General features: G+C 38.7%; 1 protein-coding gene across 6 annotated transcripts in view; it reads right to left on the reverse strand.

Annotated features, from left to right (window-relative positions):
* The window catches only part of TNRC6C (trinucleotide repeat containing adaptor 6C), a 102306-nt gene continuing 87661 nt past the window's right edge, over positions 1–14645 (reverse strand). For 5 of the 6 annotated variants that reach the window (XM_039328075.1, XM_039328079.1, XM_039328074.1 and 2 more), the window contains 5 exons: positions 10464–10562; positions 6672–6866; positions 4808–4878; positions 2776–2915; positions 1–2187 (listed from right to left, as the gene is read on the reverse strand). In XM_039328075.1, the coding sequence (XP_039184009.1) occupies positions 1827–2187; positions 2776–2915; positions 4808–4878; positions 6672–6866; positions 10464–10562 (866 nt within the window). In that variant the 3' untranslated portion in view covers positions 1–1826. The remainder of the gene's footprint in view (positions 2188–2775; positions 2916–4807; positions 4879–6671; positions 6867–10463; positions 10563–14645) is intronic. The other variant, XM_039328078.1, reaches the window with a different exon arrangement.

Here is a 14645-nt window from a genome sequence, read left to right on the forward strand (position 1 = left end):
GGGAAACCCGGCTTTCCTGAGACATCTTCCACCATGTGCAAGATAGTGATCACAATATTTTCGCCACTCTGACGAAGATGAGGAGAAAGAAAAAAAAAAAAAGAGTACACAGCAATGGCCAAAGAAAAGGATCAACAACAACAACAGTAACAACAACAGTAACAACAACAAACACTGTTCAATCCCAGAGCTCTGAAGTAGCATATCTTCATTCTGAAAATAGGTTTCTTTATGATGGAAGTCTTTTTTTTTCTTTTTTTTTTAATTCTTTTTTTTATTTTAAAGTTTGAAGGAGAAAAAAAAAAGGTTTGTAAACAGGCGGGAGCTGAAATCGTAGGCTCCTCCAAAAGCAGTCAAAAACCTATGTCCAAGTGCTTGTTTCTGTTCCAGCTTGCAGGGAACCATCCACTCTTTACAAGTATTTATGGCCACAGTTCAACAAGAGTATTTTTTTTCCTTTTTTTTTTAACTTTATATTCCGAATGGGAAAAAAAATGGTGCAATACTCCGGTAATTATTTTCTTGCATTAGTCCACAATAAAAAGCTGCTAAAGGTAGATATACATATTATTCTCCAGAGATACACACTGTAAGTTTTTAAAATGCAGTAAGAGTCCTTGAGTAAACATTTACACGTGAATTGTCGCCAGCCCCTCCTATCAGTTTTTTTTAATTTTTATTTTTAAAAAAACAAGTAGGATTAGCTACAAGGAGGGCTGTGGACACTCAGTGCAAAGTTAGAAGCTAATAACAATTAAACATTTGACCGATAAGCAAATCAAAAGCATATACTGAAAAAGAAGGAAAAAAAAAAGGTCACACAATTTGTTAAGTTGTACACCTGGCACACGCACACATCCATACATTCATACATCAGTTCAACTTGTCCCCAATGCATACATGTAAGAACCAAAAAAAAAAAAAAAAAAAAACCCTAAAAAAAAAAATCCGAGAGCCTGTTCTTTTGTTTTCTGATACCAACCTGGAAGTGTAATAATAGAAAGTGTTCACATTTTGTTATTGGCCTGCTGGATTCAAGTATAATTGCATGTTTGATATGTTAATTTTTTTTCCTTTCTTTCTTCTTTCTTTCATTTCTTTTTTTTTATTATTTATTTAAAAAGAAGACCTTTGAACTATTTGGGGGGAGAATTAAAAAAAATGACACAAAAAGTAATGAAACAAGTGTAATGTGCATAGGCAAGACCCACGGGAGTAGTGGACCTGGATATTCCACCCCACCTCTCGATCCAAGTCATCCAGCCAAGGGGGTTTAAGATTTGTTCCCCAATAGCTGCTGACAAGCTGGTCAGATGCCACCCCCACCCCACCCCCACTGATTACTGGATCCGCCTCTGGTAATGTGCATAATTATCACAGGCTCATTTTAAATAGGCTTTCTCACCTCCCCTTCATCCCAACCCCAACTTCCCCAAGTTGATAAAATAACCCTTTCCAGCCCAAATTCTGAAAAGTGCCCTTCATGATAGAACTAGTCTAAGCAGCTTGTATACGTCTTTAAAAACACCATACAAACATGAAAATAAAATTAAAAAGCCGTTGGAAAAAAAAAACCCACACAAAAATCTATCATTAGCACATGACACTGACCAAAGGGAGCCCATACTGTTAACGCAAACAGTTCACAAGGGACTCCCGCAGAGTTTCATAGTCAAGATTAGACAGAGGTACTAAAAAAAGGGCTGCCAGTCTGATCTATTAAAGCTGGATCCTTCGTGCTGCCCTGGACTGGAAAGGGTTACTGGTTTTTTTTTTTTTTCCTTTAGTGCTGATGATTGTTACTTCCATTTTGTTTTTCTGGCATCCTAGATGGATTCTCCGCTGAGAAGATCCCCTGGAAGCAGAGTATTCAAAGGCGTTGGGCTTCCGATAACCCTGCCATCATCGGTGCTGGGAGGTCCCCAAAGGCTGCTTGAATACTGAGGGACCCCACCCCAGAGCAGATCACTGCTCCCTTTCCCACCAAGGCAGGGGGTATTCCAGTGGCCTGCATCGTTGCGCACCATTCCATGAGAACTGCTTGTGGAGCCCAAACGTGTCTGAGTGGTTCCAGTGTTGGGCTGCCAACTGGAAGTAGGGGGCAGTGGCTGGCCTTGTGCTAAAAAACGGTTCACTTCCTCCTCTCCAGCAAACTCAGCCAAGATGGTAGTGTTCCCCAAAACGCACCTGAAAACACAAAGGAAAACTGCTGAGGCATACTTCCCAGGACCTATGCATTTGTTCTGACGGCAGTGTAGACATTTCCTTAGATACGACTTAAGAGCTAGAACATTTGATTGTGAAATAACCAAATATTACAGTGGCAAACCTAACCGGGAAGTTTTGAATAGGGGATGTAACATTGTGGACATTTAGACTGATCCCTGAGGATGACAGAGGGAAGTCTTAAGCAGAAACAATCTTGGTTTAGTTTTTTTTTTTTTAAAAAAAAATAGGATTGTAAAATAAGATTCATTAGTCACATAATGCCCTACCGTTCTATATGCCATCTTTCTTTGTTCAGTATTCGTGCTTCCTTTTTACTGTCTAAGGCCGGGATAGGCAACCTTGGCTCTTTTATGACTCGTGGACTTCAACTCCCAGAATTCCTGAGCCAGCCACGCTGGCTCAGGAATTCTGGGAGTTGAAGTCCACGAGTCATAAAAGAGCCAAGGTTGCCTACCCCTGGTCTAAGGCAATCATTAAATATATCACAAGCCCCAAGTGAGCATGCCATTCTTGAAAAAACAGTAAATATTGAATAACATAACATACATGTGCAGAGACTTCTGAGCCTTGGTTGCTTCCTCCTTGGAACTGTATCGGACCACAGCATTCCCTTGAGTCAGATTCAGATGGAATGTAATAAGAGGACCATGTTGCAAGCATAGCGTACGCAGTGTCGAACCATCAATCTAATTGGGGAAAGCGGGGAAAAAAAAGTGAGAGCGATTTCTCTCCTCCCCCCCCCCCAGTTTGGCATTGCTATTTTGACAAAGGAAGAGTAACTCCTTGGTAAAAAGTCAAAAACGTATCTTAAACAAACAAACAAAAAAATTCAATAAAACGAAGTAGATTTCTCCCAGATATTTAGTGTATTGATGAAACCACTATGCCATCCTTCACTCTCCCTACCTGAACAGGCACACCTACCACTGAGCTATTTCTGGAGCATCCCTTCAGGGACATGTTACTTTTCTTCAAACTCTGCTGCCTACAGATTAGAATGTTACCATTCCTAGTTGCCCTCAGAAAAGTGATGGGAGGTCAGAGTTCTGATGAATACACTTTTGAGTGGTACCACCAGCCTGGAAATAGACACTGAGGTGCTTCTTGTTCAAGAAGCCACCATTAGTCTCAGACAGTTTGGAATCCTGCCAACAATTTCAAGCTTCCTTTTGTTGTGAACGTTGTTGAGAAGGTGGTAGGGTTCCAGTTGCAGAGGGCGCTGGAAGAAATGGATTATATGGGTTTTTTCAGCTGGGTGTCAGGCTGAGAGTACTATATTGGGAACACATTGTTTGCTTTTGTCAATGATCTGTGGACGACCAACATTGTGTGACCTTCCTGATGCTCCTTGATCTCTCTGTTGTGTTCAGAACCACTGATCAAGGAACTGTTCTGGAGTTGAGAGTGGGAAGCAAGTGTTACAGTAGTTGTCCTTTCCTGAGAGCCAACTCTGGTTGCTGATGACGGGAGGGAAGAATTGAAGCCAGAAGGTGCTGGGACCCGCAGGGCTCAACTCTCTTTCCTCTACTCCTTTACAGATGCATGAAGCCACTGTGAGAGGTTATCTATTGACATGGGGTCAGGTAGCATCAGTTCACTGATGATACTTGTCTACTGAGGCACTGGACTGAGTAGTAGGTGTGATCCAAGTGCTGAACCATTCCCTTGATGCTCTTATGATCTACATGGGGAAGAACATACACAGTCTCCATCTCCACAAGGCAGGAGTGACTGTGAGTTCAGAGGCCTGGTGAGTCTGAGAATATTTTTGGTTCTACACAGAATTGAGCTCCCTATTTTTAATTGGTTCACCATTCGAGGATCTTCCTAAATTCACTATTCTTGCTCAATGAGCAAATGGCAGCCGTGGCCAACAGGACCTTTGCATAACCCCATCTTGTTCATCAATTTCTACTGGAAAGTACTCTGCATGAGGCTGCCCTTGAATACCAACCAAAAGCTACAACTTAAGAATGCAGTTGCTGAAGTATATGTTGGTGTTCTTCCTGTTGCCTGTGTAACATTTTGAAAACTGCAATGACTAGTGGTGGTCTGGATTTGATTCAAGGTGTTGGTTGTCATCTTTTAATCTCGGCTTGTCATCTTTAAAGGCCTACAAATGACTTAGGATCTGGTTATCTTTAACCGATTTAACACGATCTGCTAATCCAGTAAGGTCAGGGACAGAGGGCTTTCTCAGATAGTCTACTCTTCAGAGAATGTAATCATTAGAGAGCCTGAACCTTCGTCCTCACTATTGCTGCCTCTCTGCTATAGAGTGGCCTCCTCCCTGTAATTGCAATAATCCCAGCCCTCCATAAAGCCTTCAGTAAGTGAGGTGCAGGTGGCTCCGATGCAGCCAGTGCTTATGCCATTCTAGCACTTAATGAATAAAAATGTCAAGTAGGTGAATCCTACAACTTGCTGCTTTAAAAATAAAATGCTTAAAATAGAAAGCTCCAAGAGTTAAGCTACCAAAATTTCACACACACCAAGAGCAGAAGGGTCTAAGAATTTACACGTACAATGCTGAGTATTTTGTATGGCTCTTCCTCTAATTTACTGTAAATTCATTTACCTGGGGAGTGAGGTTACGGAGAACTAGCCAGCTACTTGTTCTTCCTGAGGTGTCAGTACTCCAGGCTGAGCCTACAACCCAACAAAGAAAACATTAGGGAAAGCCCAACCTAACAATTGAAAAAGAAGAGGAGCAGAAGGTACAGGACACAAATCCGATGAATACATTTTTCTAGAAGGACTTCTAACAGGAAATGTATTTTGATCAGAAGATTTAGCAAATGTCTGCTAGCCCTCCTTTCTGACAGATGCAAAAGACTAAAATGCCTCTGCACCACTGAAAGGTGCAGAACAGGTGCATGAGTAAAGCTTTCTTGAGTTTCTCTCCTTCGCTCCCTCCATGTCTAATTCTTCACTGAGGAATTTTGCTTGTCATAAACAGAAACAATGCATAATTTAGGTTTCTCCAATATGATAGTTTACAAATATGTTGGATCAAACTCACAGACTTTCTGGGGATTGTGAACCAGTACGTCTGTAGGATAGCCATGAATAAAATATACATAAGTTTTACTTCCCTATAGACAGCAGGGAGAGAGAGCTTAATGGAAAGCTAGTATGTGGCTACAACAATTAACCTTTTGATTGATTCATAGGCAGTTGCCAAATATCTATTAGCATGCTTGCTATTACAAATGACATTTTAAATTTTGCTTGTATACATTGACTATAAACTTTATCTTATGAGCACTAAGGTTTGAACAGAAAAAAAGCTGAACTCTCTACAGTAATATCCCATGCTTGGAAACCTCTGAGACTTGCAGAAATACACTGAGGATGGGCAAAACATCCATTCCAGCAGTCCTTTGAGAGTGATATAGGCTGACTGATTGACATGAGAATAGTCAGGAACTGAGTAAAACCAGAACAGAATGTGGAAGAGGGAATGAAAGCATGCCTTACCAGATGAAACCCACAATAAAATTACTGCATTTCAGTATAGACTTAACTCATTGACTTTTCTATAGTGTATTCTAAGCCACGCATTATATATCTCTTATCTATATCATCGATATCTATCTATCTATAAAAGGTAGTCTTATTCATAGGTATGTCAGTATAGGATTGTAAAACAAATTAAATAATTCAGACTCTAAACAGAAGGTAGATGCATCTGAACTCAGTGATTGACATTGACAATATTGCACTGTCATACCGTAAATGCCGGCGTATAAGGCGACTTCCGCGAGCGCTGAAATCGGCGCCAAAGACGGGGGTCGTCTTATACGCCGAGTCGTCTTATACGCCGGAAATACTGGTAGTTTCCGGCGTATAAGACGACGTTCCAGGAATGCGGCCCGGCTATAAAGACGGGGGTCGTCTTATACGCCGGGTCGCCTTGTACGCCGGCATTTACGGTACTTCAGAGCAGGGGTCTCCAACCTTGGCAACTTTAAGACTTGTGAACTTGAACTCCCAGAATTCCTCAGCCAGGAATTCCTTAGAAGCAAACCAGCCTTGAGAATCAAAGTAAAGAATGCTAAAGTTACTTTTATTATAGGGTTACATCTTCCCCCTCCCTGCTTTTATCTATACAAGAACAGGGAGGATCAAGACTGATATGTTTTCTCAAACTACACTTTTGATTTACCTGATTCTTGTCTTGGTTGTGGCCCTTCCTCCTGTTCCTCAAGGTTATTTTCACAGTCTATTACATACACTAATTTTTAGATCAACATTTTCCACATAAAAAGTCTAAACACAAAGTAAAATTAGTTGTCCCTTTTGGCCCTAACATGGTTGATTTTGTGGAGAAAAACTGGATGAGAAAGCCTTATGGATGCTGCCTTAAACTCTTAAAGGAAAGGCGGATATAATCTATGCAGTTAAGTCAAAAGAAAAAAAAAAAAAGAACTCAGGAATACCAGAGGAGTAAGAGCTGGTCCAACCCAATGGGCTGGCACCCCAGGTAGATGATGGCTTGGTGTTCGTTAAGCCTGGAGGTGGCCTTGTAGGAGCTGTAGTGTTCCTGGGAACCTTCCAGAGTTCATGTGACAAAGAGGCTTGTGTGTGAGAAATTGGACCAGAAGACCAGGTTGATTTGATGTCTGATAATTTACCTGTAATAGAGAAATACAATTCATTTATTTGTCAGAATGTGGAGTTTTTGGACAATCTGGGATCTCCAGGTTTCTGCTGTCTATATATAAACACAGTGAATTTCAAGCAAACAGTGGTTCATACATTGCTCATCTTTGTTCATTTTGTTGTTCTTAATACCTTTTTTCAGTTTTCTGCTATGTAAGTTTCATTAATCCATTAAAAATTCTCAAAATGGTCTCCATAAGGCTCTAAAATATGAGATTCATCTGGCATCAAAACTTCAGAATAAATCCAATTATTTACCAGTCTCAAGCATATAATACCATTTTACTCTCCCAGCCCCCAACAGAAAAGGAAAGAAGCTGCTCATTTTCACGAAGTATATAGAAGCTACTTTGTGATCCACAAAGATCTTTGGGAAAGGGTCTGTAACTTTTAGTTAACAGTGTATGCTTCACAGACACAACAACTGGCTTGATTCCTTTGGCTACCGAAGTGTAGAAGCTCAGCAAAAACAAAGTATGTTCTACAAACCTAATTCCTGAATTACAGGAATAAAACTGAAAGAGTGTTCCTCTCCCTATTAAAAGAGAATGGGAAAGTGAGGATGAAGGATAAGCATGCATAACACGAGGAAGGCAGATGAGGAAGATTCTTCAACTTGCTTCTTTTACTATTTTCATTTATCCACTTAGATATCACAAAGAAAGAAGAAGAAAGAGGGACATCTCTCAAAACTCTCACCGGGGAGTCCTTATGACAGTGACTTATTCCTGTAATCATATATTTCTGACTAGTTTTTACCATCACTATCTCAAGTGTGCGAACTTGAATTTCTATACCAAATATAGTAAAACATCTGAAAGATGATTAAGGCAACCAAGTAATATATTAAAACAGCAATCATATGAATAAACCGTACTTAGATGTCACTTAATAGAAATACAGAGTAACAGATTATCACTGAAATATTTCCCAAAGTCTATAAAGGAAGGTGATTGATACACAGCTTAAAACTGCGATTCTAAATACAGTTTCTGATAGATTATATCTAGTGAACTGTGCTACAAGTATTGAGTTTCAATAAAAGGAACCCTCCCATTCTATGCCCACCATCTAAGCATGGCTTCTCCTATTATTTTTCTCAGTTCTTAGCCTTTTATGAAGTACAAAGCTGTAGCTTATATGAAGTAGGTTGCTGCCAAGTTGTTTATTTCTGCATTTCCAGAAAGATCAATTATTTGTACAAAACCAGTAAATTCTGAAATTAACTTTAGGATCTGAACCAAGTTTCACCCAAAAGAGAAAAACAGCCACACCAAAGGAAAATGCATCCTAGACAAAATAAATGGCAACTATTTCTTTATTTTAAAATCTTGAACTGATGAGTCAACAGAACTTCCAGATTTTTATTGTTTAACTGACAATTTTAATTAAATCTTAATTTCTTAAAATTTACATTTTAACTGGAATTAAGGGTTATGATGAGTCTATAGAGATTCTCAACCATCCAGGCCAAGGTGCTTTTTTCAAAAGGCAATTGATCTTTTTTGACTTTGAAAAAAACCTTTTGGAAAAAGCACCTTTGGGAAAGTCTGTGGAAGGGGTTACAGATACCGTAAATGCCGGCGTACAAGGCGACCCGGCGTATAAGACGACCCCCGTCTTTATAGCCGGGCCGCATTCCTAGAATGTCGTCTTATACACCGGAAACTACCAGTATTTCCGGCGTATAAGACGACCCCCGTCTTTGGCGTCGATTTCAGCGCTCGCGGAAGTCACCTTATACGCCGGCATTTATGGTAGTTTGAATCAGTGAAGGTAACAATTATAAAGGCTCATGGGATGGAGACAAAGGCACAGATCTATATGTTGCTGGCAATGGGGGTTTCCATATTTTTTTCCAGGTTACGATGAAATCTAAACCTTTGAGGTAATTCAGTCTACAAACTAAAATAAAACAATGTTATGACAACAGATTGCAATTTTGAAGGATTGATGAGATGTTAATTACCTTGTTTTTAGTGAATCAATTACAAAGGCATACAGATAGTCCTTGCTTACAACCACAATAGGGACCGGAAAATTCACTGTTGTAGTGCGGCTGTTAAATGAGGCACCATGTGACCACATTTTATAGCCTTTTTCTGCGACGGTCATTAAGCAAATCACATGGCTGTGATCTGCAACCTTCCCTGATAGCTTCCCCATTAACTCTGCTTGTTGGAACCCAGCTGGAAAGGTGATTGTGTGACATAGGACAATACAACCATTGTAAATGTGTGACAATTGCCAAGCACCCAAATCACGATTGCATGATCGTGAGAACACTGAAAGAGTTGTAAGTCATTTTTATCAGCACTGTTGTAAGTTTAGGACTACCTGTAGTACAGAACTATACTACTGGTAGTATTTTGGATGGCTTCCAGAAATTTTAATTCTAGTTCTAATTCTTTAATTATTCCTATTCTTTAATTCTGGGTCCCCTCCTGGAAATTGGTGTGTGTGTGTGTGTGTGTGTGTGTGTGTGTGTGTGTGTGTGTGACAAATTAGCTATGACTAGCAAAAGTCCCACTGAAAGATGACAAATTCACAAATGCACAAATACAACAAAATTCTTATGATGAACAAGATTATTGTCTGTTATTCTTGTTTTACACAAAAAATATACATTATGATCCCACATCATATATGTCGCTTTATATTGTTGTTTCCACAATGTAGGTGAGTCATATTTTTCTTACTGTTAGGTACATGATGCCTCTTTTAAAGATATTTTTAATCTTTCCATGCTATCTAGAGTTTCTTGGTGATTGAGGCAGCTAAAAATAAGTACACAAAGAAAATGTGATAAAAAGCACGAACAAGAGCACTATGTCAGAGTTTAGAGACTGACAAAAGCGCACATAATAATAAAGTGCGTTGCTACTTTCAAGTATCCTTCTCCCATGTTCTCCTTATAAGTCTCTGAATTCCTACTTGCACTAATAGCCTAAGAATAAAATAGCTGCCAGCACCTTGAAAGCGGGCAGGTGAGCACAGAAGCTGCAGACATTCAGCCTTTCACAAATTGATCGTGACTCTCTTCAAGACATAGTGAGAGAAAGGAAGGGAGAGAGGGCACAGAAGAGCAATAGGCATTGTCTCTTTGGATCAAGTCATTCTCCCAAAATAAAATGCTCAATGTCAGATAGGTGGTGTTCTTTGCTGCATAACTTCTGCTGGCAATTGTGTGTATGCTAGGTATATGAAGAAAGGGTTTATGTCCTGAAATTTTAACAGAAATTAGCACTATACTGAATATCTGTTTCTCATGCTGAAGCAATGCATAGCCTGGTATTGCCAGTCGCATATATATATCCCCATTACAATGTAGGTGAGTCATATTTTTCTTACTGTTAGGTACATGATGCCTCTTTTAAAGATATTTTTAATCTTTCCATGCTATCTAGAGTTTCACTACTGCTAAATTTTTAGGACAATTATTTGAACAAAGGAGCCCAGTATGCAAAAGAAGCACACTTTTTGTACCGACATCACTGCTGCAAAGAGCAGAGGCCTTGTGAAAACCTCCTATCCCACGGGCCTCTTAGGAGAAAGGCCATTGGTCATACCTGCAATGCTGCTGAAAGAGCTACTGTAGCCGGAGGCACTAAGTGGCCAGGCACTCGATGAAGGCAGCGTGGCATTCTGAGATGATGTTGGGGATGACCCTGCAGAACCAGCAAAGAAGCAACTAAGAAAGATGGGCAGAATGGTGTCTACATAGCATATGCAATTCTCACACCATCACATGCAAACCAAAACCATGCAAGGGAAGATGCTAGCCCAGCCCTGCCTTTGACGTCTAACCGTGAAAAGTTACAGAGAGCAGGATCCAATGTACAGTAGGGAGCTCACTATCAAAGAACAACACAGTGAGAAAGATGACGGAGTTCGTGCAGAAATATATGTCCCTTAACTGTTCTTAACTCTGTTCATATTCAAGATAATGATATTCACTGACATTGTATCCACAACTTATGAATTGCATATGAAAAAATATGAAAATGAAGCTGTGTTAATTATGACGAGCCTGCCTTGTATTCTATGGTAGGTATTTTCCGAAGAAAATGCACCTCTCTGTCCCATTTGCCTTGAAGAATCCCTGCAATGAGCACCATTGGCCAATCTTGTCCCTCGACATTCCTGCTGAAATGGGTGTTCTAGTAAGCCTAGAACACCCATTGAGTGGTGACACTCAATATTATATCACAACACGGTAAATTTATGATTGCTGTATTATGCAAGGAAACACTGAAAACCAAATGTCAGATTCTATGCAATAGATTTGTTGAAAATCGTCCACCTTTAAGATGATCACTCTACTACAAACCATCTGGAATTCCAGATCTGTTGTCATGCTTGTTTCAGAAAGTGACACAAATGATTTCCCAATGCATATATGTGCCTTGGCAGAAAATGCAAACATGATTCTTATACCCATGTCTTCTGCCTTCTGCCTGAGCACTTCAAGAAATAAACTTTAGTATAAAGTCTTTCCAAACAATCCAAACTAATAGTGCGCAATTTATGATTGTTACTTTACCAATAAAAACATCTATTCTAATAAGACAAGAATGAAAGAAATATCACTTTCACATTTTAAGTAGTTTGCAAATCACAAACTACTGTCAAAGATCAGAAATAACTGTGTCTGATTTAGGGGATATGAAGAAATCCTTTGTTTGAGATTCATGGTCTGCTTATGAAATATTATTATAAAATCTGTGATTGTTGCACATTAGCTGCAAGTAGATTTTGTTTTGAATTCCTCAAACTTTGAACATGTATGAAATGTTTGTTATATGTATTCTAATTAATTTTAATGGCTTTTAACTTTAACATTTGATGTCTTGAATATTCTGTTGAATGGAAAGTTAGAGTATAAATTAATAAATACATTTTCCACAGAAAACAGATGGCATCATATTCTGCGGAAGCAGCATCTATAAGCACAGGATGCTATTAGGATTCAGTAGAAACTTGTTTTATTCCCACTTCCCACTGCACAGACCATGATGGAACATTAAGATAAGTGACCTATTTCTGCATTTTCCCAATATTCCCATCCATGCCACCTTGTCTATACTATACCTAATTCTAATCATAAGTAACTGGTACTAAATTGTAGAGAGAAAGTGAGCTACAGATAGATTTAAAGATGCTCCATTCTCCCTCATTTATCATGCTGCCTAGGAGAAAGTTGTCTTTTGCATACCAATGCCGTAAATAGATAATATTCAAACTATATAAAAATCAGAAAATAAAAAGTGAAAACCTAGATTTCATTCCAATTATAATATAATTAGATTTACACAATTACATCCAGACTTCAGGTATATAATGATGTGCTTACTGCTGGAATTTAAAAAAAAAAACACATAAATGTATATTTTTAGTCTTTATTTCACTTTAATATAGTTAAATACATAAAACCTGCTTGGAAATCTTGTCCAGAGTATCCCTGTCACTGTGCAAATGTTCTGGATCAGGAAGTAATGGCCAAAGAGAGCTTTTGCTCCATTTCATTGGGAGTAAAATAATTGTGCAGCTGAATTATGAATACCCTCTTTAGATCTCTTCTATATCAACAGAGGGAGGCAAAAAAGGAAGACCTTTCCCCCCCAACTGTACTCTAAAAATCTTGAGCATAGATCCTTTAATGGGTCACATGCTTTTAGGAATCTATAAGGAAAGTTATCAACCTGCTAAAAGGATCTCTGTGATAGTGAATCTCGCTTTCCATATTTTTGCTTAGAGAAAATTTGGATCTATAAAAAACTAACAGGAATAGTAAGAGAACTGTTTTCCTTTGCTAAAAGTATTGGAAAAAGGATGCTTTCAAACACTATGCATGTGTATTACATATTGTACATCTTTTTGTGTATCAGAAAAGGACACTGAAGAGGAAGCTACAGTACTTCACCTTCCCTCAGTTTGCAACTGGTCCTATTATTAAGAAACCCTTCTCTTGAATGTTACAACAAAATGTTTTCAGAGATGGTAGGACAGAAAGACTTTTTTAAGTGTCTAGGCAAGCTCGCAGCAGGCTCTGATATTGCCTGGTGTCAAATTATATGAGCTTTCTAAACAATAGAACCTAAATTAATGTCCCCCAATATTGATGGTCTATCTGGCATAATTTTGTTGATACTGGTTGGCAATGGTTTTTCATGACTTAATCTTGTCTTCTGAATCCAAAAAACTAGAGGTTGGCAAAGTTTCTGTAAGGTTAGGTCAGTCAAATATTCCCTATATGAGTCTCTGGTTTTGCTTCAAATAAAAAAAACATCTTTTTTCTTGCAAAATTAATAAGAACAGTATGGTCAAATATTAAAGGATTTCAACAGTCAAGGAAGATGTTCTTGATTCCTTTTTTAAAAATAAAGTAATAAAGTAAAAAACAAAATAAATGGTGAAAAAAGTAAGGTTCTACATTTAGGCAAGAAAAACCAAATGTACAGGTATAGTATAGTGGGTACCTTGCTCAATAGTAGTAACTTTGAGAGGGATCTCGGAGTCCTAGTGGACAATCACTTAAATATGAGCCAGCAGTGTGCTGCAGCTGCCAAAAAAGCCAACACAGTGCTGGGCTGCATTAACAGAGGGATAGAATCAAGATCACGTGAAGTATTAATACTACTTTACAATGCCTTGGTAAGGCCACACTTGGATTACTGCATCCAGTTTTGGTCACCACGATGTAAAAAAGACATTGAGACTTTAGAAAGAGTACAGAGAAGAGCAACAAAGATTATTAGCGGACTGGAGGCTAAAACATATAAGGAACGGTTGCTGGAATTGGGTATGTCTAGTTTAACGAAGAGAAGGACGAGGGGGGACATGATAGCAGTGTTCCAATATCTCAGGGGCTGCCACTAAGAAGAGGGAGTCAAGCTATTTTCCAAAGCGCCTGAAGACAGGACAAGGAGCAACGGGTGGAAACTAACCAAAGAGAGAAGCAACCTAGAACTAAGGAGAAACTTCCTGACAGTTAGAACAATTAACCAGTGGAACAGAAGCGGTGAATGCTCCAACACTGGAAGTGTTTAAGAAGAAACTGGACAGCCATTTGTCCAAAATGGTATAGGGTTTCCTGCCTGAGAAGGGGGTTGGACTAGAGGACCTCCAAGGTCCCTTCCAACATTATTATTATTATTATTATTATTATTATTATTATTATTATTATTATTATTATTAAATAAAATAATGAGTTTCATGAAAGCCTAGGGTGAAACGGAAGGCAAAATACAAATCCAAAATGGAAATGAGAAAGTTTAATAGGTATTTCCCATATCTTCTTCCTGATAAAAATATTTTCCTAGCTATTATAAGGTTTGGTTGTTGTTTTTTTTGCTCCATGAGAAAAATACATAAGAGCTGCTCTTCACAGTACAAGTAGCAGTGGCAAGAGGAGGCAAAAATGAAAATAGTGAAAAGAAAAAAGTGAGAAAAGATTAAAATAGAGATAATCTAAAGCCCTACAGTTAACATTCTATCATTCCATTCAGAAACCATTAAAACAGTTTAAAAGGCAACAGAAGAAACTCTGACTGTGGATGTCTTTCTAATCTATTTGCAAATTTGGACCCCAGTAACTATAATTCAACAGACCCAAAACAGCCCAATGCAACTCCATCACAGATCTCTGAATTCAGGGATAGAAAGAACAAAACTAATGTGTAGATATGCTTTTATGCTCACTTTCACAGAGGGCAGATGGATCAATTGTATAATTTTTTTCAGATCAAAGG

Source organism: Crotalus tigris, unplaced genomic scaffold (assembly GCF_016545835.1).
Source record: "Crotalus tigris isolate CLP2741 ecotype Arizona unplaced genomic scaffold, ASM1654583v1 scf7180000024370.6872682, whole genome shotgun sequence".
In the NCBI taxonomy this organism is placed as follows: Eukaryota; Metazoa; Chordata; class Lepidosauria; order Squamata; family Viperidae; genus Crotalus; species Crotalus tigris.